At 42.8% G+C, this 25,695-nt stretch overlaps 1 protein-coding gene across 1 annotated transcript; it reads left to right on the top strand.

The window, feature by feature from the left end:
• Positions 1-5,420: 5,420 nt before the first annotated feature.
• Positions 5,421-25,695, top strand: LOC311109975 (nephronectin-like; the record flags this gene model as incomplete). The annotated part of the gene is made up of 4 exons (XM_084188487.1): positions 5,421-5,654; positions 13,427-13,527; positions 18,497-18,550; positions 25,559-25,695. Exons 1-4 carry the CDS (start codon positions 5,446-5,448, stop codon positions 25,693-25,695), a joined length of 501 nt encoding a protein of 166 aa, XP_084044613.1. The 5' UTR covers positions 5,421-5,445.

Genomic DNA, 25,695 nt, shown 5'->3' on the forward strand with positions numbered 1-25,695 from the left:
CTTGCAAGTGCCTTGGTGGAAGAGGGGGTTAACATCTCACAGCAAGAACTGGCAAATCTGGTGCAGTCCATGAGGAGGAAATGCACTGCAGTACTTAATGCAGCTGGTGGCCACACCAGATACTGACTGTTACTTTTGATTTTGAACCCCCCCCCCCCCCCCCCTTTGTTCAGGGACACATTATTCAATTTCTGTTAGTCACATGTCTGTGGAACTTGTTCAGTTTATGTCTCAGTTGTTGAATCTTGTTATGTTCATATAAATATTTACACATGTTAAGTTTGCTTAAAATAAACGCAGTTGACAGTGAGAGGATGGTTATTTTTTTGCTGAGTTTATGTACAGAGCATTCGGAAAGTATTCTGACCCATTGACTTTTTCCACATTATGTTACATTACAGCCTTATTCAAAAATGGATTAAAGAAAAAAAATACTCATCAATCTACACACAATACCCCATAATGACGAAGCAAAAACAGGTTTTTAGAATTTATTGCAAATGTATTCAAAATAAAAAACTGAAATACCTTATTTACATAAGTATTCAGACCCTTTGCTATGAGACTCGAAATTCAGCTCAGGTGCATCCTGTTTCCATTGATCATCCTGGAGATGTTTCTACAACTTGATTGGAGTCCACCGGTGGTAAATTCAATTGATTGGACATGATTTGGAAAGGCAAACACCTGTCTATATAAGGTCCCACCGTTGACAGTGCATGTCAGAGCCAAAACCAAGCCATGAGGTTGAAGGAATTGTCTGTAGAGCTCCGAGACAGGATTGTGTTGAGGCACAGATCTGGGGAAGGGTAACAAAACAATTATGCAGCATTGAATGTCCCCTAGAACACAGTGGCCTCCATCATTCTTAAATGGAAGAAGTTTGGAACCACAAAGACTCTTCCTAGAGCTGGCCGCCCGGCCAAACTGAGCAAACGGTAGAGAAGGGCCTTGGTCAGGGAGGTGACCAAGAACCCGATGGTCACTCTGACAGAGCCCCAGAGTTCCTCTGTGGAGATGGGAGAAACTTCTCTGTAGTACTCCACCAATCAGGCCTTTATGATAGAGTGGCCAGACGGCAGCCACTCCTCAGTAAAAGGCACGTGACAGCACGCTTGGAGTTTGCCAAAAGGCACCTAAAGGACTCAGACCATGAGAAACAAGATTCTCTGGTCTGATGAAACCAAGATTGAACTCTTTGGCCTGAATGCCAAGCGTCACGTCTGGAGAAAACCTGGCACCATCCCTACGGTGAAGCATGGTGGTGGCTGCATCATACTGTGGGGATGTTTTCAGTGGCAGTGAATGGGAGACTTGTCAGGATCGAGGAAAAGATTAACGGAGCAAAGCACAGAGAGATCCTTGATGAAAACCTGCTCCAGAGCACTCGGGACCTCAAACTGGGACGAAGGTTCACCTTCCAACAGGACAATGTCCCTAAGCACACAGCCAAGACAACGCAGGAGTGGCTTCGGGACAAGTCTCTAAATGTCCTTGAGTGGTCCAGCCAGAGCCCGGACTTGAACCCGATCGAACATCTCTAGAGAGACCAGAAAATAGCTGTGCAGCGACGCTCCCCATCCAACCTGACAGAGCTTGAGAGGATCTGCAGAGAAGAATGGGAGAAACTCCCCAAATACAGGTGTGCCAAGCTTGTAGCGTCATACCCAAGAAGACTCGAGGCTGTAATCGCTGCCAAAGGTTCTTCAACAAAGTACTGAGTAAAGGGTCTGAATACTTATGTAAATGTAATATTTAGGTTTTTTAGTTTAATAAATTTTTCAAAGATTTCTGAAAACCAGTTTTTCCTTTGCCATTATGGGGTGTTGTGTATAGATTGATGATGAGGGGGGGGGGGGGGGGAACGATTTAATCAATTTTAGAAAAAGGCTGTAACGTAACAAAATGTGGAAAAGTCAATGGGTCTGAATAATTTCAGAATGCACTGTATATATTAGATTTTCTATCTCATTAATACCTAATTATTAGAGGTATAAAAGTTGTTTTTGAAATAGGTCACTGTAATTGCATCTACGGCCACCGCGTGTCCTGTGTATAATGGTCATATTAGTGGGTCCAATTTTCCAACATAATCTTTTTTTACTCTTGCCTAGACTCTTAGAAAAAAAAGTTCTGGATAGAACCAAAAAGGGTTCTATGCTTGCTTCATATATGGCACCCCTAAAGGTTCTATATATACTGAACAAAAATATAAACGCAACATGTAAAGTGTTGGTCCCATGTTTCATGAGCTGAAATAAATGTTCCCAGAAATGTTCCATACACACAAAAAGCTTATTTCTCTCAAATGTTGTGCCCAACTTTGTTTACATCCCTGTTAGTGAGCATTTCTCCTTTGCCAAGATCCACCTGACAGGTGTGGCATATCAAGAAGCTGATTAAAAAGCATGATCATTACACAGGTGCACCTTGCGCTGGAGACAATAAAAGGCCACTCTTAAATGTTTTGTCACGCAATTGGAATGCTGACTTCAGGAATGTCCACCAGAGCTGTTGCCAGAGAATTTAATGTTAATTTCTCTACCATAAGCTGCCTCCAACGTTGTTTTAGAGAATTTGGCAGTACGTCCAACCGGCCTCACAACCGCAGGCCACGTGTAACCACACCAGCCAAGGACTTCCACATCCGGCTTCTTCACCTGCGGGATCATCTGAGACCAGCCACCCGGACAGCTGATGAAATTGAGGAGTATTTCTGTCTGTAATAATGCCCTTTTGTGGGTAAAAACTTATTCTGATTGGCTGGGCCTGGCTGCCCAGTAGGCAGAAATTGGTTCCTAATAGAACCCTATATGGAACACAAGGGTTCTATATTGAAACAATTTTGTTTCAGTGAAGAAGAACCCCATGGAGTTCTGATCAAAATACTCTACAAAAGGGTTCTACATAGAACCTTTAGGGGTGCCATATATGAAGCAAGCAATATAACCCTTTTGGTTCTATCCAGAACCTTTTTTTCTAAGAGTTTAGGTTTTAACTCTGCCCGATTTGTATGTATATAATCCTTTATGACCATACAGTTGAAGTCGGAAGTTTACATACATCTTAGCCAAATACATTTAAACTCAGTTTTTCACAATTCCTGACATTTATCCTAGTAAATATTCCCTGTCTTAGGTCAGTTAGGATCACCACTTTATTTTTAAAATGTGAAATGTCATAATAATAGTAGAGGGAATTATTTATTTCAGCTTTTATTTCTTTCATCACATTCCCAGTGGGTCAGAAGTTTACATACACTCAATTAGTATTTGGTTGCATTGCCTTTAAATTGTTTAACTTGGGTCAAATGTTTCAGGTAGCCTTCCAGAAGCTTCTCACAATAAATTGGGTGAATTTTGGCTCATTCCTCCTGACAGAGCTGGTATAACTGAGTCAGGTTTGTAGGCCTCCTTGCTCACACACGCTTTTTCAGTTCTGCCCACAAATATTCTATAGGATTGAGGTCAGGGCTTTGTGATGGCCACTCCAATACCTTGACTTTGTTGTCCTTAAGCCATTTTGCCACAACTTTGGAAGTATGCTTGGGGTCATTGTCCATTTGGAAGACCCATTTGCGACCAAGCTTTAACTTCCTGACTGATGTCTTGAGATGTTGCTTCAATATATCCACATAATTTTCCTTCCTCATGATGCCATCTATTTTGTGAAGTGCACCAGTCCTTCCTGCAGCAAAGCACCCCCACAGCATGATGCTGCCACCCCCATGCTTCAGGGTTGGGATGGTGTTGTTCGGCTTGCAAGCGACCCCCTTTTTCCTCCAAACATAACGATGGTCATTATGGCCAAACAGTTCTATTTTTGTTTAATCAGACCAGAGGACATTTCTCCAAAAAGTACGATCTTTGTCCCCATGTGCAGTTGCAAACCGTAGTCTGGCTTTTTTATGGCGGTTTTGGAGCAGTGGCTTCTTCCTTGCTGAGCGGCTTTTCAGGTTATGTCGATATAGGACTCGTTTTACTGTGGATATAGATACCTTTGTACCTGTTTCCTCCAGCATCTTCACAAGGTCCTTTGCTGTTGTTCTGGGATTTATTTGCTCTTTTGGCACCAAAGTACGTTCATCTTTAGGAGACAGAACGCGTCTCCTTCCTGAGCAGTATGACGGCTGCGTGGTCCCATGGTGTTTATACTTGCGTACTATTGTTTGTACAGATAAATGTGGTACCTTCAGACGTTTGGAAATTGCTCCCAAGGATGAACCAGACTTGTGGAGGTCTACAATTTTTGGCTGATTTCTTTGGATTTCCCCATGATGTCAAGCAAAGAGGCACTGAGTTTGAAGGTAGGCCTTGAAATACATCCACAGTTACACCACCAACTGACTAAAATGATGTCAATTAGCCTATCAGAAGCTTCTAAAGCCATGACATCATTTTCTGGAATTTTCCAAGCTGTTTAAAGGCACAGTCAACTTAATGTATGTAAACTTCTGACCCACTGGAATTGTGATACAGTGAATTATAAGTGAAATAATCTGTCTGTAAACAATTGTTGGAAACATTACTTGTGTCATCAACAAACTAGTTTTAATGACTCCAACCTAAGTGTATGTAAACTTCCGACTTCAACTGTATGTACCTCTGTGATTAATTATGATTGATTATGCGAAAAAGTGAATTGAACTGTCTCTTTAAATATATTTATAATGTTGAGCCTGATATCTAGCCTTGGAGTTCTGTTCAGGGATGATGTCACTGAAGGATGGATTTGCATTGATTTATTATGCGAGACCTTTTTAACGTTTATCCTCAAAAGCACAATCTGTGCATTTATGGGAAAATATGATACCTTTATGTTCCCCTAAAGTATGTTTTGTACTGTAAATTCTGTACAGGGTGTATAGGCGGTAGGCTAGAACTCCTTATTACTGGGTGGGCGATGCTACTGCGTGTCTCAGCAGGTTATGCAATTAATTAAGGCATTCAAAGTATTCACAGCCAGTGCATGAGTGCAACCTGTATCACACATGGAAAGGCTCCCTCCCTTGTGAAAGAGATATTGATCTCAATGGGACTCCCAAATAATAATAAATAAATAAATGGACCGTCGTCAATTGGCTTTTATTTTTATGTTTTATAAATGGATTTCCAGCCTACCTCTGCGTGAAGTGGCACAGCACTATACCACGACAAATGACTAACAGCAGTGTATTCACAACGGTCATGCAGATGAGCAGTGGCCGCTCCGACTGCCCTGATGCGTTTTCATTGGGTAGCAGCCCAGTGAACTTGTGCGGAGAGATAGAGAGACCGTGAGAGAAGAAAGCTGCGGGGTCCATTTAACACCAGTAGAGTGCACCCCGCTCCACACGCGCTGGGTCACTTCGCGAGGAAGCAAGGGGCTGGTTTCTCACACTGCCTTTGCTGCACCTCGGAAACATTTTAAAGGATCTGTTTCAAGGACAACAGCGAACCTCCTCTCATGCCAGTGCGTTTAACGTTGGTAGGGAACAAATCTGGTGTTTCGTTTCGTTCAAACGATTGCACATTGCGGTGTCTAGTCGGACGTTTTACTTGGATTTTAGGAGAGGAAGCGCGGTGTGCGCTCATTCCCCTAACCATGGAATTATGGATAAAGTTGATGGTGTTGTACGGATGCTGTTTAGGGGCAAGTGCTGAGAATGACGGCAGGTAAGAGCACACATCTACACATCTTGTTCAATAGGCTACAATGCATATTTTTTTGGTACAGTTTTTCCATTCTATCAATGATGTTGTTTTTAGAAGTGTTCAAATCGCGTTGGTGATTGTGGACTGTGGAGAAGGTGTTGCACTCATAAACTCTGAGCGAGTTTCTAAAGAGGTTAATATGACCACAGAGATGCTATTCATTCCTAATTATATGAACGCGACCTCCACATAGTGAAAATGTGAGTTTGCAATGCATAGACTGAAACGTATCTTATGTGCTGAAATTATTCGGGCTGTAGTCGCACTTGACGCACTGTGGAAGGAATAGACCTATACCAGTGTAATCCGTTGTTTTTCTTCTTCTCATTTTCATTACAATTATTAACAGAATTGTTTATCTTGAATGAATGGTGTACTTTTATAGATTTTTTTAGATTTTTGTTTTTATAACAGTACTATTTGTAATGTTTTTGCTGTTGCTTTTTGTTTGGCATTCTTTATGCGGATCTACTAGGTCTCTTAGTACGTATGCCGAATACCACAGAGTTTCTTAACCATCTTTGGTAATACACAGTGTTGCGGTGTTTAGGCCTACATTTGTAAAACCCGAGTAGCCAGTAGCCTACTTTCTTGGCAAAGTCAGTTGCTTGGATTTCCCTCTCAATGAGCTGATATCATGCTGACAGCACCTACCTTGCCTGGTGGTTCATGTCCAAACACGAATCCGGTTTAGTATTTGAAGAGGAGAAACGTGTCCAATCTAAAGAATGTTCCTGAGATTGAAATCTACATCTACCTTATCTGGTGCATCTGAAATGTTTTCTTTAAAATGAATGTTATAAAGCTCTTAATAAGCAGTAATAAAAACATCATTATATACTCATAAATTCCATTTTAGGTCATTGTATATAATTTGACTTATATACTTTTTTCTACCTATATACACAGTAAGCCCTCTAGGAATTCCAGATATGTATTCCTTCAGGATACCTTTTCAAGCTTGTTTATTAATAAGGCAGGTTCACTTTCACTGGACTGGCTCCAATGCACTTGCCTTGCAGTATTCATCATCATAAAGACTGTTTCCTTTGGGAGAGTGATACAGTAGACTGGCCACACAAGTGAGGAACTGAAGGCTAAGGGTGCATCCTATATGGGATCCTATTCCCTGTGGAGTTCCCAATGGGCCATGGTTGAAAGTAGTGCACTATATAGGGAATAGGGTGGCATTTTGGATTGGATCCTCAATCTGAGTGCTGGTCCTATGGTGCATTGACGACAACCTTTATTCTGTATCTCCATAGGAGGGAGTTTCAGGTCTCATACTATAATTGGATTGGACTCCTTACAAATAGCAATAGAGTGAGACAAATAGAGTTGGAGAGTATTTCTAAGACATGATATTACTCCAATAGTGAACGCAGTCAAGCATTTTAATTTGTTTTTTTCACCCCCATTTATCATTGTCAGACAGACTGAGCCCTAAGAACAATCCATACCTCACTGATACCTTACACAAATAAGGTTTCAGAGTCAATAGAATATTTCTTAGGGATTGATAGGGCTGAACTTTCCTACCTCTCTGTCATTAAACACGGGTTGGGGCATGTGTGTGTGTGAAGATGTGATAGTGTGTGTTTGTGGATGTTTACTCCAGGTTCTTGGTCACAGTGACTAATATTAGGTAATGTTAGTGTGTTGTGACAGGGCATCGGTCCCAGTCTGGTGAGTTGTGCTGATATTTCACCATGATGCCCTTCCCTGCCCAACCCATAATGATAATTTACATTAACCGAGCAGCATACGTAATTAGTGTCACCCGCTGATGGAGCGTGGCTTGTCACGCGGGTCATTATTGGCCTATTTCCCCGGTTATAAACCTGACCTGCTGACTTCAATCTAAATTAATTTGGAGAGGGTCCCGTGAGAACACTGTGGAGGAAAGTCATTTATTATCTGGACTAGCTGTTTGGAGGAGAGCGCTAATGGGCTAAGCTAGCACCTGAGGGGGGCGTCACCGCTCACTGGCCAGCCACAGCAAGGTCGTTTTGTCCTAGTGGTAAATTGGCTCAAAACAAGCCTGATTAATTACAGATCAACTATACCTGTAATTCCCTGTTGAGGGGTTTTCATTACTCATCACCATTGTTGTCAGTAATGTTTAGTCCGAGGATGAAAAATGGCGCTAGGCTAATCTTCTTGTGATGTGGTCTATAAGTGATTATGTAGTGTAATCAGGAAGTGGCCTATCTGAGGTAAGGTCACAACACTTTCCCTAGATGAAAGACTACACAATCAGCTAAACTTTAAAGGACTAGTCAACTTTTTTTTAAAGCCACAATCCTGAGTTTGTATGTCAGACCATTAATCAGACCATTGAACAGCTAGGATGAGATATCTTATCCTAGTAGGAAAAAATACAGATTCCCTCTTTAAATAGCCACTACTCATGGAGGCTATTGCCTCTATGATGATGTCACTACATTGCTTTGCTCCAGCCAATACATTCCAATCCTCCTCTCTCCAAGCTACTGCTCCAAACCATGTCCTCACTCTCCTTCCAAACATCCTTAGTATATTGTAACATTAGACCTTCAAAAATAGACAGACCTTATTTTAGCCCCCAGGGTTGATGTTAATATACTTGAATAAGTCTATACAGAGAAAGCAAGCCACTTTCCTGGACATTGATAGAGGTAATTCAGCAGGACTAGTGAACAAGGCTACTTGTCAACCGGTGCTTATAGAAGTGTGTGGAACTAGTAGTTTTCAGAATAAAAGCGATCCACTTTCATGAACATTTATGAAGCGATGCTCTCTTTAACATGAGTGTGTTACTTGTCCACAGGCATTTACAGTGGGGAAAAAAAGTATTTAGTCAGCCACCAATTGTGCAAGTTCTCCCACTTAAAAAGATGAGAGAGGCCTGTAATTTTCATCATAGGTACACGTCAACTATGACAGACAAAATGAGAAAAAAAATCCAGAAAATCACATTGTAGGATTTTTAATGAATTTATTTGCAAATTATGGTGGAAAATAAGTATTTGGTCAATAACAAAAGTTTTTTAGTACTTTGTTATATACCCTTTGTTGGCAATGACACAGGTCAAACGTTTTCTGTAAGTCTTCACAAGGTTTTCACACACTGTTGCTGGTATTTTGGCCCATTCCTCCATGCAGATCTCCTCTAGAGCAGTGATGTTTTGGGGCTGTCACTGGGCAACACAGACTTTCAACTCCCTCCAAAGATTTTCTATGGTGTTGAGATCTGGAGACTGGCTAGGCCACTCCAGGACCTTGAAATGCTTCTTACGAAGCCACTCCTTTGTTGCCCGGGCGGTGTGTTTGGGATCATTGTCATGCTGAAAGACCCAGCCACGTTTCATCTTCAATGCCCTTGCTGATGGAAGGAGGTTTTCACTCAAATTCTCACGATACATGGCCCCATTCATTCTTTCCTTTACATGGATCAGTCGTCCTAGTCCCTTTGCAGAAAAACAGCCCCAAAGCATGATGTTTCCACCCCCATGCTTCACAGTAGGTATGGTGTTCTTTGGATGCAACTCAGCATTCTTTGTCCTCCAAACACGACGAGTTGAGTTTTTACCAAAAAGTTATATTTTGGTTTCATCTGACCATATGACATTCTCCCAATCCTCTTCTGGATCATCCAAATGCACTCTAGCAAACTTCAGACGGGCCTGGACATGTACTGGCTTAAGCAGGGGGACACGTCTGGCACTGCAGGATTTGAGTCCCTGGCGGCATAGTGTGTTACTGATGGTAGGCTTTGTTACTTTGGTCCCAGCTCTCTGCAGGTCATTCACTAGGTCCCCCCCGTGTGGTTCTGGGATTTTTGCTCACCGTTCTTGTGATCATTTTGACCCCACGGGGTGAGATCTTGCGTGGAGCCCCAGATCGAGGGAGATTATCAGTGGTCTTGTATGTCTTCCATTTCCTAATAATTGCTCCCACAGTTGATTTCTTCAAACCAAGCTGCTTACCTATTGCAGATTCAGTCTTCCCAGCCTGGTGCAGGTCTACAATTTTGTTTCTGGTGTCCTTTGACAGCTCTTTGGTCTTGGCCATAGTGGAGTTTGGAGTGTGACTGTTTGAGGTTGTGGACAGGTGTCTTTTATACTGATAACAAGTTAAAACAGGTGCCATTAATACAGGTAACGTGTGGAGGACAGAGGAGCCTCTTAAAGAAGAAGTTACAGGTCTGTGAGAGCCAGAAATCTTGCTTGTTTGTAGGTGACCAAATACTTATTTTCCACCATAATTTGCAAATAAATTCATTAAAAAATTTTTTGCTCAATTTGTATGTCATAGTTGACGTGTACCTATGATGAAAATTACAGGCCTCTCTCATCTTTTTAAGTGGGAGAACTTGCGCAATTGGTGGCTGACTAAATACTTTTTTTCCCCACTGTAGATTAAATATGTATGCAAAGGTTGTGTGTGTGTGTGTGTGAGAGAGAGAGTGTGTCACTGTCAGGCAACATTGCCGCCATAGATGGATTATAATTATTACTCTCATCATTCTGAGGGACACTGTCAAGACACTGATTATAATCATGCAATATAATGGTGTCTCTTAGTGCCACTTAAGGGCCGGGTGCTGCTATATGAGCAACATGTCATCCTATTCATTCTCAAACAGCAGAGATTGGCAGAGATTGGCCTATCATACACACACACTGGGCTAGATGATGGACTAGCATGTTTCCTTTCCCCCAGCATCTGTTGTGAAGACCCTGTCTAATGGTTTGTGTTCCCGACAAGGCACCAAAGGAATGTCATTATGTGCTTCAGTTCCTTCACAGCTTACCGCTTACCTCTGTAGCTCAATTGGTAGAGCACGGCGCTTGTAACGCCAGGGTAGTGGGTTCGAACCCCGGGACCACCCATACGTAAAAATGTATGCACACATGACTGTAAGTCACTTTGGATAAAAGCGTCTGCTAAATGGCATATTATATTATTATAATTAAGGATTATTATTCATTATTCATACGCAGAAGGTCATACATATGTATGTCTTCATCCTTTTATCTATGTCTATCTGATCTGCCATCAACACAATTATGCTACAGCACATGGTGTTCAGAATGATTACAGTAATAACACAATATGAATTTTACATGAAGAATTTGATGGGACATCACTCCAACGTTCCGTAGTGTATAACTGACCTAGTCATAATTCAGTTCTACTTTGATAAATCGTGTTATAACAGCACAGTTGTGTGCATGATTCCACCGTGTTCCAACAGCCGAGGGCTACGCTCAGTTTAATGACGGACGGACGGAGGAAGAGAAAAGAGATGGAGGGAGAGAGTGGTAGAGATGGAGGGAGGGAGAGAAAGAGATGGAGGGAGAGAGTGGTAGAGATGGAGGGGGAGAGAGAGAGAGAGAGAGAGACAGCTTTCTCTCTCCCTCTGTCTCTCGCTCTTGCTCTCTGTCTCTCTCTCTCTGTTTCTCTCTCTTTTGCTCTTGCTCTCTCTCGCTGTCTCTCTCTCTCTCTCTCTCTCTCTCTCTGTCAGTCTGTCTGTCTCTCTCTCTCTCTCTCTCTCTCTCTCTCTCTCTGTCTCTCTCTGCCTCTCTCTCTCTCTCTCTCTCTCTCTGTCTCTCTCTGCCTCTCTCTCTCTCTCTCTCTCTCTCTCTCTCTCTCTCTCTCTCTCTCTCTGTGTCTCCCTCCCTCCCACCTCACCTCCAGTTCCACTGGCATGGCATCACACGTCTCTTTGAGGTGCCGCTCAAAGTTCATTTGCATCATCACCCGTTCGTTGGCGGTGCCGCCCTGCCCGCCCGCCGCACAGGGTCGACTGCACTACCACTTTTTTTTGTGTTGCTAAAACGCTTCAGGCACCAATTATCATCCTCCCACTCAGTTGATGAGTCTACGTCCGCAATATCATATCACTTTTAGGCCCTATTAGTGGATCAAAATGTTCCTGAATAATAACAGCCAAGGAGTTATGTTTAAATTAGTAACTCCATGATGGACCTGCAAATCTTCCTCCTCGTTATTATGTGTGTTAATTAGCCTGCTCATCATGCTAATCATGCTGTAGCCATTTTAATGATGTTTTTCACCCCTTGATCCACGTTCAATATTGATATTTATTAGCGAGGCATGCTATTAGCCATCGGCAGAGGGTTTATGTGTTTTCAGTGCAGGCTGTGTGGCAATGGGACTCTACCCTGTATCTGACCAGGTGCTCAGTGTGTGTGTGTGTGTGTGTGTGTGTGTGTGTGTGTGTGTGTGTGTGTGTGGGTGACCTGTGGATCCATCTGGTCAGTGGGCCTGCTGTGTGTGTGCGGTAACACTCGGCCCACAGTCCACAATCATGTCTGCCAATCAATTCCTTCTCTTATTCTCTCCTCTCCTCTCCTCTCCTCTCCTCTCCTCTCCTCTCCTCTCCTCTCCTCTCCTCTCCTCTCCCAATTTCTCTCCTTAACATTCCCAATGTGTCTCCTATCGGACTGTGTTCAGGGCTCCTGATTCCCTCCCTCCCTCCCTCCCTCCCTCCCTCCCTCCCTCCCTCCCTCTCTCTCTCGTTACAAAACGTTCAGATAGAAATGAATTGTCTAGAACAGATAGGATTCTGTGTCATGTAGAATTTATAATTATACCAGCTCAATTCGTTCTATTTCTACTGTCTCTGATTCATTTAGCTAACGTCACAGAACACAGCCAAGCCCATTGCCAGGATGAAAACGGCACTAGCCTCTTTTTCTCTTTCCTATATCTGAAAGATGGCATTTCCATTCTCCACTTTCTTTAATTGCATATGACGCTCTGACATTCTGCTTCTGATAATGTTTCATTTGGGCGTTGGAACACAGACAGTCCATGCTCATGACGCTTCTACGTTATTTGGTATTGGCGCTCAGAGCAGGGGCTTGTTCAACTGTGACGTTCAGATAGAACTGTGTCGTGCAGAGCAGATATGACCGTCTGTCATGCCGTCGTGTCAGCTCTATTCATTCTATTTCTACCTGCGATGTTCAGAACATTTCACATCACTGAAAACACCCCAGTCTGAAGATGGGTGATCACATTATAAACGTCACAATGATAACTCACCACAGTTTAATCTCTACACACACGCACACACACACACACAGTCTTGACACACACACACACACACACCCCTTCACTCTGTGCTATGGGAGTCTTTGCCTGGCCCCACAAATTAAAGTGTCAGTGATCACTGATGTGGAGAGAAGCTTGTCATATTAGTTACATTGGATCCTGTTCTTCTGTAGTCTCACCCGTAAGGCTTCAGCTCTGACATCACACCAACCAACATGGCTCCCCTGGGCAATAAATGCCAACATGCTGATTGGGAAATGTGTTTTGTTGATGACAATGGAAAATAAACCCCCTGTGTTTTTTGTGCCAGCTCGCTCACAGATAAGTTTGTTTGCCTTCCTTACACATTCTGAGGGACATGGGAGTAGCTTAGCATTTGGAAAACAAGTAACATTTAATTATGTGCTGGGTAAAGAATGAACAAACACATATTCAGTCTGTCTGTCAGTCAGTGCCTTGGGCTTTGTTTTGAATGAGACCGCTCTCTCTCTCTCTCTCTCTCTCTCTCTCTCTCTCTCTCTCTCTCTCTCTCTCTCTCTCTCTCTCTCTCTCTCTCTCTCTCTCTCTCTCTCTCGGCATGGTGAGTGGGCAAGAACCAACAGACCCCGCTGGCTTTTAACTTCGGCCATTTTAATTGGCTGTGAACTGATAGAGCTGTCTCCTGACAGGTGGCCTCGGCAGATGGCCTCATCCAATGGGCTGTGTCGCTACGGCGCCCGCATCGACTGCTGCTGGGGATGGACCCGGCGCTCCTGGGGTCACTGCCAACGTGAGTAGTGCCAACTCTACCGTGCCCGCTGCTGGGTTAGGGTTACCGGGGGCAACCAGGGTTACCGACAGGGGTTGCCGTGGGTTACCAGGGTGTAGTTGCTGGTGTCTAACCACAATTGGGGTGTAGAAAGAGGATTAAACACCAGTGTAGAAGACATATAGTAACTAAGGGCTCTGGAACACACTCTCCCAACGAGTACACGGCACACACACTCGTTCATAGGCACATACGTGGACATACACACACAAAGTGTGAAAGCAGGACATTCTTTGGGGGAAATATTGATTCTTTCTGTACCGCGTTCTGGAAAACACACTGACATTTTCACTGCTGCTGTTGAGTTTTCTGTGTTGGGGGAAATATATTCTAGCCGAGAATAAGGCTCTAATGAGCAGATTCCCATTATAAGCCTGTAGCCATATAAACAGATAATTGTAAATGATTGCCGTGAATGTACAGTATATTTAGTAAATGTCATTTATATGTAAATGCAGGTGTGTAGGGAATCAATTTGGTGACATTTTGAGTAAACCCAGTCATGGATTCAGAGGATGCCCCTACTGTAAATATATATCGTTTTACTAGAATGAGCCTACTTTAGCCTCAATATACCTCGTTTTACTATAACGAGGCTACTGTAGCCTCAATATACCTTGTTTTACTAGAATTACCACATTTTGTGCTACAGTATTACATTATACCACCGTCTGATATTATATTGACCCTTCATAAAATATCTAGCCCTATGGACAAATATTGACTCTTATGGAAACAGAGAAGCATTGGCTTCTGCCATACTGTGTAATTATATCCTGCAGAGATGTGTGAATGATATTAATAGGGAGCGCTGAACGTGTCGAGCAGCCTGACAAATGGGAGATACACTGCATGGCTTGGTGCACACATGATGATACAGCTGTTGCTTCGGCTGCGGAAGTGTGATGGGTGACACAACGGGCTTACTCACGCACAACATGTAGAGAGTAGACAGAGTGAGAGAGACTGGGCTGCATGTTGGCTCCGCCTCTGTCAATCTACTAACCTAGAAGCCTTGGGGGTGGGGGGGTATAATGCTTCATGTCATAGTTATAATACTTCATATCACCTTCATAACCTTTCACCTCATGTATTTTGTTGAGCTGTTTTGTTGTTGTTGTTTTTTTTGCTAATCACTTGTCATGACTCATGCTATAATCATGCTAGATTTTTTGGTGTTTGTTCATGTTGTATTTTTTTTTAGACAAAAACTCAAATGGAACACTGCTGGTCCCTGTCCAAAGGTATTTACTTCACTTCGAGGTCTATTGTTTCCGTTTGGCACTGGGCCCTGTTATGGTAGCCTGGTCCCAGATCTGTTTGTGTTGTCCTACAATGACCAGAGAAGCTAGCAAGACAGTACATACTGACCTGGGACCAGGCTACTGTAATGGTGGCCCGCCTAGTGCCCTTTCCTTCTCCCCTAGGTGAGGGTGTTGAGCTCAGTAACCTTCACTTGGTTTAGGTTTGGCATCAGGCCCTCCTTTCAGACGCTCTGTTACAGCGGTCGACCTAGTGCCCTTTCCTTCTCCACTAGGTGAGCGTGTTAGTGTTGAGTTGAGTAACCTTAGTGCCTGTAGGTCCACTTATCGTGTCAGATGAACATTCTGCCTCGCCGCCAGCTGACTCTCCTCTTTATCCCTCGCTCCTCATTTGAGGTGAAAAGAAAAACAGAATATGGTAATTGCATTCTCACATATACCCTAGCTTGAGAAAAACAAGTTATGGTAATGACATAGCTACTCAGACTGAGAGCCAGACCAAGACTGTGCTTGGAGGGACCTCAAGAGACGAGGCTCAAGACAAAGTAGCAGAATGGGAAGCATTTGCGGTTGCTATTATTTGCGACAGCCAAGGCCCCAACATGTCGCTAGGCTAGATAGCTAAGAGCTCTGCTGTCGTGTTGGCAGGAATCACTGTACTCAATAAGTGTTGCTTCCTGGTCATTTTGGGCTTGGCTCAGGTCCTCCCAGCTGTCCATGTTGGATCAAACAGGAAGAGGAAGTTAGCTCAGTTTCTAGAGTAGATAGAAAATGACATCATTGATCAGACAAAATATATTTTTTATTCTGTTTGGGTTTAGCGCCATCCTCTGCATTGATTGGAAATTAATTGACAGGTGAAAACAATATGGTGGAATCAAGCCAATCATAAGGCTGTCTTTCACCTGGTCAGTTATTTCAGATCAGTGCAATGAAGGAGAAGACAGGAGGCGAGGCGAGGAGTGGACAGAGTTACTAGACAATTGAGAAATAGACAAGATCTACAGTGACAAGGATTAGTGGAGTAAGCCTTGTTTACGCTTGATGTTTGATTGACATGTTAAAGTCCTTTGGGTGAGTAGATACCTTTGACAGGACCTTGTTTCTGTTCATTAAACAGCAGTGTGTTATCTGGCGGTGTTCTCTAACACTGTTTCAAAATACCCATCAGGAGTCTCACACATTCCATGTCAAGTTCGAGAAAACGTCGACTTCACCTCGGAGAGTTGTCCCCCATCTCGGCAAAAGCTACTTTTACCCACCAACTGTTTTTGAAGGAAACCATATCGTTTTCCACCAGCCATCCGTCTCAGCCGTTGTGATAAATCAATGCCATAGGAGGAAAACCAGAGTGTTCGCTAACACCTTCAAATGCCCCCGACCAAGCGTACCACATGAGTCCAATCACTCGAGACCTCAATCAGAACTCCATCATGCCGCCACAGGGCTGATTTAAACTTCGAGAGACGGAGGGAGGCCAGTCGTCATGGATTACAGATTACACCACTGCAGTTTTGGGGCCGGCCCCGGAGATTAGATTGGCGGTGCTATTGGGTTCTGGCTGTCTCCAGCCCTGCAAGAGTTCAATGATCGGTCTGGGTGACTGCTCACAAAGAATGGAGAACTGGAATGGGTCTGCCCAGAATTTAAAACTCCCTGTCCCCAGAACTGAGAGAGAGAGAGGAGAGATGGGAGAGGGAGTGAGTGGAAAGAGTCAGAGAGAGAGAGAGTGAGAGAAAGGGAAAGAGAGAGTGGAGAGAAAGAAAGAGGGAAAGAGAGAGAGAGAGAGAGAGGGACAGAGAGCGAGAACTGAGAGGGAGAGAGAGAAAGTGAGAGCAGACTTGGAGATTTATTATAGGCCAGCTCCATTGGTACTACACTGACATGTTATGTGATTGGGTGGTTTAAATCACAGGCGGCGTTACTTTACTTTAACCAAGTGCCACCATAAACAGAGATGCATTTACCTTGTTAAGCATCTGTAGTATATCTCCGATGATTGCATACACATCCGAATGTGCCTCAGGTTTAACTCACTGTCAGGATGAGAATAGATCACTGGCAAAGCTACAAGTTTCTCTTAGCCCTCGCGTCCTAGTTGTTTAGTCATAACAAGCTCTCGGATTAGACTCAAATTATGACAAAGAGCTGCAATGATTCAAACCAACACTAGACAAATTACACAGACGGACTGTGATTTAAAAAATAAATTATATAAAATATCTCAAAGTCTCAATTGCATCCTATTCCATCTCTCTCTCTCTCTCTCTCTCTCTCTCTCTCTCTCTCTCTCTCTCTCTCTCTCTCGTTCTCTCTCTCTCTCATTCTCTCTCTCTCTCTCTCTCTCTCTCTCTCTCTCACTCTCTCGTTCTCCTTTCTCTCTCTCTGTCGAACTGGAAAGTCCCAAATTAACTCTCTTACTGCTTTGATCCCAGATTTCGGAAAGAAATCCAAGAGGATTCCGATCTTCAGTGCAGTTGTCCCCGAGACTGTTTAGTCGGTTTCCCTCTCGAAGTACAAAGTAGCTTAGATTAGGAGAGGACTTTTAATTGGTAATGGAAGCCAATGAGTAAGTGACAAAATGAGTAAGCTGATACAGTTTAACCGATACACTGGTCGTGACCCTACACTCTGAGGGGGTCTCAGGGGGAGTTAGGATATGCAAAAAAACACTGATCCATTCAATAGAAACATAATCATGTAGTTTGATCTGTTAGTGATAATGAGGTAAAAGAGACAAGGAAGGGAAGGTCATAAAGAAATACATGGATTCTGAAAGGGAGAAATCAATAGATTGTGTTTCAATTCAAAGTAGACCGTCTGATCTTTGATAGGAAGGATCAAATACTTTGTCAAATATCAATCTGTTCATACCTAAGCACTTGTAGCAATTATTTGTCAGACACAGAAAAATATGCTGCGGCCTCCTTCTAAATGTGGTGACGGTGGTGGTATTTTTATCCATCAAAGGAATGGAGGAGGAAATTGAATTGAACCACAGAATCTGCTGCCTGTCAGTGTGTTAGAAGCGTGGAAAACACCTTAGCTTTCTTCTCTCGGCTTGTGATGTGAACGTTCCACAAATATGCAATTAGCCAGCATGATGCCATGCATAATCTCTGCGGACACGACGGCACTATTTGACCATAAATTGAACAAATTAAAGTATCTAAACTCCAATTTGTAAACATATTTCAAACATAGCTATTAGCTACTAGCAACATTGCGTGATGGGAAGCATTCCTTCTCTATGAGGCTCATCCTAACTTCCATTTAAGTTGAATTTTCACTTAGTTTCCCATTGACATCAACGCATTACTAGACTTAAGTGGAAGTTGGGATTCACCCCTGGGCTTACATTTAATGTGATTGATCTAAACTTAAATTTGGAAGTATATTCAAGATGTAGCTACTAGCTACATTGCATGTTGCGAAGGGGAAGTGACATCCGACGCCCATTCTCTGTGGTTGTAACCATGCAATGTGTGAGACTCCTAGGTGTTTGCTATGCTGTGTGCATCATTTCAGGAATGCTCTACTCGTTAAAAAGCGACCTGAGCTCGGCTCTCCGGCTCTCTCATGCCATCTTTCTTTTCTCTCATCCAACCAAAACAAAACGCCTGCTGGAATGTTCTTTTCTTTGTGTTTGCACATTTGTTTTGCAGCAGGTGTCTTCGCTCTAACCCACAGAGTAGTCGGGAGAATAAGGTGTCCGCCACAAGGTTAGCTGCTCCACATATTTCTTTAAAATAATTATTGGCAAGATGTGGTCCTGAAGGCAGTGAGGCAAAAACATCGTCTGAATCCTGACTTCACTGACTTATTAATAGTCACCTCCCCCCTTCTCCCCCATCCTCCCCCCTCCCTCATCCTCTTGGCAAAGACATATCTCCTCCCCTTCTGGCTTGAGAACTCTGTGAACATTTTGCACTCTCTGGTGCCGCAGCCACCATTTGGCGTTCACACCAGCAGCATGACTGAGATGTTTGCCGTTCACACCAGAAGCATGACTGAGATGTTTGGCGTTCACACCAGCAGCATGACTGAGAACTATGTGATGCCCTCAGATGGCTAAATGTTTAGTTATTCATTTCCTGTCAGTTTGATATCCTTATAGAAACTATATACAGCTGTCTAGTTAGTACATGAAAACTTCATCAACCAAGAGCCTATGTAAAGTAATTGTGGTTCAATGTAGATTACTTCCCAATCTTCAAAATGGTACGCCTACATCAGGGATTATATATTGTTAGGATTATTTATGTTTTATTTATTTTTTTTGGGGGGGGGGGGGGCAATTTACTGTTGCACGTTAAAATAGTAGAATTCACAAGGTGCAATTACAAAATGTGGGTGTGCATCAGCAGTTTTCCTCTTGTTGCGTCAGTCACTGACAGTCACTCAATTAGCCATGTCAGCTAAAGTATTTTAGATTGGTAAATTAGTCTAGCGGCCAGCTATCTAAACTTAGTAATCATGGTCGAATTACCGGCCAGGTGGCCCCCATTGATTTTCTTATTCAGTCTCACTCAGATACTGTATCATATTAAAAATTGATGCAATTTCTCTCCACCCTGTGGCAAAATGTGTAGAATTACAGGAAATTAGCTGTAAAATAGCTAATTTTCCTCTCTGCCCCATGGCAAAATGTTTAGAATTGCACGAAATGAACTCTGCTGTCAAGATGGGGAATGTTAAAATGTTTTTCTAGCAATGTGGTGGGGGGTGGGGGGTGGGGGGGCTACATGTACAGTACCAGTCAAAAGTTTGGACACACCTACTCGTTCCAGGGTTTTTCTTTATTTTTACTATTTTCTACATTGTAGAATAATAGTGAATACATCAAAACTATGAAATGACACATATGGAATCATGTAGTAATCAAAAAAGTGTTAAACAAATCAAAATATATTTTATATTTTTGATTCTTCAAATAGCCACCCTTTGCCTTGATAACAGCTTTGCACACTCTTGGCATTCTCTCAACCAGCATCACCTGGAATGCTTTTCCAACAGTCTTGAAGGAGTTTCCACATATGCTGAGCACTTGTTAGCTGCTTTTCCTTCACTCTGTGGTCCAACTCATCCCAAACCATCTCAATTGGGTTGAGGTCGGGTGATTGTGGAGGCCAGGTCATCTGATGCAGCACTCCATCACTCTCCTTCTTGGTCAAATAGCCCTTACACAGCCTGGAGGTGTGTTGGGTCATTGTCCTGTTGAAAAACTAATGATAGTCCCACTAAGTCCAAACCAGATGGGATGGCGTATCGCTGCAGATTGATGTGGTAGCCATGCTGGTTAAGTGTGCCTTGAATTCTAAATAAATCACTGTCACCAGCAAAGCACCCCCACACCATCACACCTCCTCCTCCATGCTTAATGGTGGGAACCACACATGCGGAGATCATCCGTTCACCTACTCTACGTTTCACAAAGACACGGCAGTTAGAACCAACATTCTCAAATTTGGACTCATCAGACCAAAGGACAGATTTCCACCGGTCTAATGTCCATTGCCTGTGTTTCTTGGCCCAAGCAAGTCTCTTCTTATAATAATAATAATAATCTTCTTATTATTGGTGTCCTTTAGCAGTGGTTTCTTTGCAGCAATTTGACCATGAAGGCCTGATTCACGTAGTCTCCTTTGAACAGTTGATGTTGAGATGTGTCTGTTTCTTGAACTCTGTGAAGCATTTATTTGGGCTGCAATTTCTGAGGCTGGTAACTCTAATGAACTTATCCTCTGCAGCAGAGCTAACTCTGGGTCTTCCTTTCCTGTGGCGGTCCTCATAAGAGCCAGTTTAATCATAGCACTTGATGGTTTTTGCGACTGCACTTGAAGAAACGTTCAAAGTTCTTGAAATGTTCCGTATTGACTGACCTTCATGTCTTAAAGTAATGATGGACTGTCGTTTCTCTTTGCTTATTTGAGCTGTTCTTGCCATAATATGGACTTGGTATTTTACCAAATAGGGCTATCTTCTGTATACCACCCCTACCTTGTCACAACACAACTGATTGGCTCAAACGTATTAAGAAGGAAAGAAATTCCACAAATTAACTTTTAACAAGGCACAACTGTTAATTGAAATGCATTCCAGGTCTCTACCACATGAAGCTGGTTGAGAGAATGCCAAGAGTGTGCAAAGCTGTCATCAAGGCAAAGGGTGGCTACTTTGAAGAATCTCAAATATAAATATATTTTGATTCGTTTAACACTTTTTGGGTTACTACATGATTCCATATGTGTTATTTCATAGTTGTGTTGTCTTCACTATTATTCTACAATGTAGAAAATAGTAAAAATAAAGAAAAATCCTTGAATGAGTAGGTGTGTCCAAACTTTTGACTGGTACTGTATGTTGGTTTCTCTGTCATGGTCCGCCCAGGCCGCAGGCGTGGTCGAGGATAGCAGGGTTCGGTACACATATCGGGTTCTCGGTAGGTCCAGGTCCAACAGCCAACAGGTTAATACATGATTCCATACTGTATTTCAAGTGGGACAGTATAAAAATATCCAGCTTTTCTTCTACCCAAATACAACGATTTTGACAATATCATATACTGTATCTTAACATTTGAATTGTCTTTGCCAAACACTGTCAAGTTACAGTAGTTAGCGAAATTTAGCTGGGGCATACTTCCTCATTCCAATGAAGACCGCAAACATCTGATAAGACCCGCAGAGACCAAAAGTAGACCAACATCCTCAGCATAGACACCAGTAGATAGTAGTAGCGCTGACGGCATCCACGTATTCCTATGGAAAACTCCCAATGGCGCATGAAGCCGGAAGTATTTGAATTTGAAGCGTGCCATATTGCTGAAAGGGGTTGAATGGCACCAAGAAATCGCTAAGGATCATGGTGAAAGTGGCCGTAACTAGCAAAGGATCATGGTCGATGTAGTCGTTTTCATCCTGCCTGAGGGAGTCAACTCAACCGAGCGCGAGCCTCCTTGTAGCCTGCCGGCCCGTGATTGGTCTGTGTCAGCACCTGGTCTTGTGTGATGACAAATGTAGTAGTCAGAATGGATCACTATTTAATTAAATATCTTGATTTGTTCGACCGTCAGAATTGAACTTGATCATAATAAACTAATATTAGAGGCCAAAACATCCGTACATTTTTTGGCTTTCTAGGGCAGACCAGGGCTTTTGGCACCACTAGGTTGCTACGCAGTAGCTGACCAGCAGAGCTCGTGACTTCACGCTCCAGACCGGACACTGGTGGCCTGATCCTTAGATGGGCCCTAGGGATGGATGGCCAGAGGAATGCCTGATGCAAACTGGTGTGAAGGGGTGTCATCAGTAGGTATTCGGGGAACGAGAAGCGCGTTGAAATGGGCCATGTGTTGCTCCTCTACGGTTGCGGTGGCCATTTTTAGTTCCTCATGTCGTTTGATGTGGTCTAATGAACACAGGGTATTTCCCTGGGCCGCACCGCAGATTTAAAAATACCAACCTTTCTCTGAACCCAACAGCTTGGGATGGGTTACTTCTGAGCATGCTTGTCCTCATACCTCTGTGGAAAAATGTAAAATAAAACCCCTCACAGCTCGTGACAGTGACCGTGTCGGCTGTATTAATAAATGATTTCATCGACTTTAATCGGCCTGAATCGCTGACCAGATAAGGACTTGTACTTGACCTAACAAATGTCCCACGGACTAAGTTTTACACGTTTCCCCGAGTCAGCTCCCCCCGCCAAATTAACTCAACACCTTTTTTGTTTTTAATCAGCGGTGTAATCTAGCGGTTTCACAGCTCACCGGCATCCTCGCGTTAACACCCTACCTCATACTGTGTATCCCAGGTTTGGAAAGTGGGCTAACGCTGTCTTTTCTATTAGATTACACATTCTAATAAAGTAGAATGAGACTAGACGATGCTATCTCCTCCAGGTGAAGGATTCCCCACTAATGCTTGTGAATTCAATATGAACAATGTTCCAAGCCGAAATATGAACACTATCCCTCTATCAACTCCAATGCCCCATGCTCAAAGGTTTAACCGCCGCAATGATACGCTTCATATAGCTACCTAATTCGATTTCAATTGACATTTTGTGAATGGGCATTTTGTGTAACCTATATACAGATGTAGGATCTTAATTTGAGGCAGTTTGCTACAGCAGGAAAGTTATCCTTCAGCAACAGGAAATGTGAATTATGATGTGGATTATGATGAACATACATTTTTTGTAGGGGTTGATACATTTTCTATTAAGGAAAATCAAGTCTGAAATGTAAAAGGTGAAAACTGTCGATGTGCCCTTGAGCTAGGCCTAATTGCTCTTGTAAGTCGCTCTTGATAACACCGTCTGCTAAATGACTAACATGTAAATGTAGATGTAAAGTGGAAATTACTAACTTTAGAATACTTTTTAAACCTTGAATACACTACAAGTTTACATTTCCTGCTGTGCAGGGAAATTCTCAGCAAAAAAAGAGTTTTCAAATTAAGATCCTACATCTGTAGGGTGTACTTTCAGTGCCAAAATTAAACTCTTCATGCTTGCTTATATCTTTATAGTTAAGTAATGCTCATAGCCCTCTGTACAGTTCCATTGTCTATTGCCACTAAGCATCAGTCATGATATTGAGTCTCCATATCACTGTTTCCCACTGCACCTCTACATTGTACTTCACATTAATTTTTTTTACTTTATTTAACCAGGTAGGCCAGTTGAGAACAAGTTCTCATTTACAACTGCGACCTGGCCAAGATAAAGCAAAGCAGTGTGATAAAAACAACAACAACACAGAGTTACATATGGAATAAACAAAACGTACAGTCAATAACACAATAGAAAATCTATATACAGTGTGTGCAAATGTAGTATGTTATGGAGGTAAGGTAATAAATAGGCCATAGTGCAAAATAATTACAATTTAGTATTAACACTGGAGTGATAGATGTGCAGAAGATGATGTGCAAATAGAAATACTGGGGTGCAAATGAGCAAAATAAATAACAATATGGGGATGAGGTAGTTGGGTGGGCTAATTACAGATGGGCTGTGTATAGGTGCAGTGATCGGTAAGCTGCTCTGACAACTGATGCTTAAAGTTAGTGAGGGAGATAAGAGTCTCCAGCTTCAGAGATTTTTGCAGTTTGTTCCAGTCATTGGCAGCAGAGAACTGGAAGGAATGGCGGCCAAAGGAGGTGTTGGCTTTGGGGATGACCAGTGAGATATACCTGCTGGAGTGCATACTACGGCTGGGTGTTGCTATGGTGACCAATGAGCTAAGATAAGGCGGGGATTTGCCTAGCAGTGATTTATAGATGACCTGGAGCCACATAATGACGGTATCAGGCGCACAACAAACTTGTGACAAGATAAGTGAGCTCACCCAGACGTGTCCAATCATGATGCGCACACGCACACTCACCCCGCCGCCCGCCACAAACACATATAACCTCCCACCCCCGTCTCCAACTCCCACCGTAGGAATAATTAACGAGCCTGATTGGTCCCTATTATGACAGACTTAATGAAGCTTTTAATGGAAATTAGTACCAGTTGGCTGAGGCCCCTGTATATCAGCCACGGTTAGTATGCTGCAGTGAACACAGTGAGCAGCACAGTTAGACAGAACAGAAAGCAGAGCAGGGCAAGCCACCAGCTCTGTTTCTGCATCCCAAATGGCACCCTATTCCCTATGTAGTGCACTACTTTGGAAGGGGGTACAATAGAGCTCTGGTTAAAAGTAGTGCATTATGTAGAGAATAGGGTGGCATTTGGAACGCAACCGTCTCCAACACCAGAACACACAGAGATACTGTAAAGCTTTACTATTCCCTCAAGTCTTAAAGCCTTCAGCTGCCCTAAACAACACTTCACACAATGGACAACCAGCAGCCAGAAAATATTCACTGTTTTATGTTGTTTCTACTGCCTGATACTGAACATAATGTTCAAGGCAAGCGTTTGCTTTTGTGTGCTTTAACGCCGTGCTAATAGTGAGGTATTAGGCTATTCGTATCGTTTAGCTGTGTTGGCCATTTTCCAAAATCAAGACTTCAGTGCTCTCACCAAGTTCAAGCTTATGGCTTGTACGGTTTGAAATGGATAAAAATCAACAAGGAAAAGGGTTTCTCCCTCCCAATGAGCCAGTGCTGTACAGTAATACCGTTTATAAGTTATATGAAAACATGGTTTCACATTAAAATGTTATCTCTGGACATTGTTGAACTACGATTCCTATCGCTCCTAATCCCAACAAGTATGACACACATTGTGCTTGCATTGTGCTACTTGGTAGATCAACAAATCAAATTAAATAAAATGTTATTTGTCACATGCGCTGAATATAACAGGTGTATACCTTACAGTGAAATGCTTACTTACAAGCCCTTAACCAACAATGCATTTTTTTTAAGTAAGTAAGAAAATATTTGCTAAATTATTTGATAAAAAATCTAATAAACTTAAGTAGATCAACAGTAATACACACCAAGGAACTGAACAAGTCAGACAGGATTAAACGCTTTCTCATATCTGATCTGAGACCAGGGCCTGTATTCATAAAGTGTCTGAGAGTGCTGATCTACGATCAGTTTTGCCTTTTAGATCATAATGAATAAGATTGCATAGACACGGGGCACCTGATCCTAGATCATCACTCCTACTCTGAGATGCTTTATGAAAACAGGCTCTGAGTGTGTGCCGGGAAATTGCTCTTCTCACTTGCCTCTTTCCTATCTATGGGAATCCTCCCCAAACAGCTCTGTGCCAGCACGGGTGTAAGCATGGAGACTGCGTCGGACCCAGCAAGTGCAAGTGTCACCCCGGCTTCACTGGGAAGACCTGCAATCAAGGTAAGACCAGTAACTGGGTTGACGTTGTGATCGTGACATTGTGA

The sequence above is a fragment of the Coregonus lavaretus genome (genome assembly GCF_964263955.1).
Source record: "Coregonus lavaretus genome assembly, contig: SUPER_35_unloc_1, whole genome shotgun sequence".
Lineage (NCBI taxonomy): Eukaryota > Metazoa > Chordata > Actinopteri > Salmoniformes > Salmonidae > Coregonus > Coregonus lavaretus.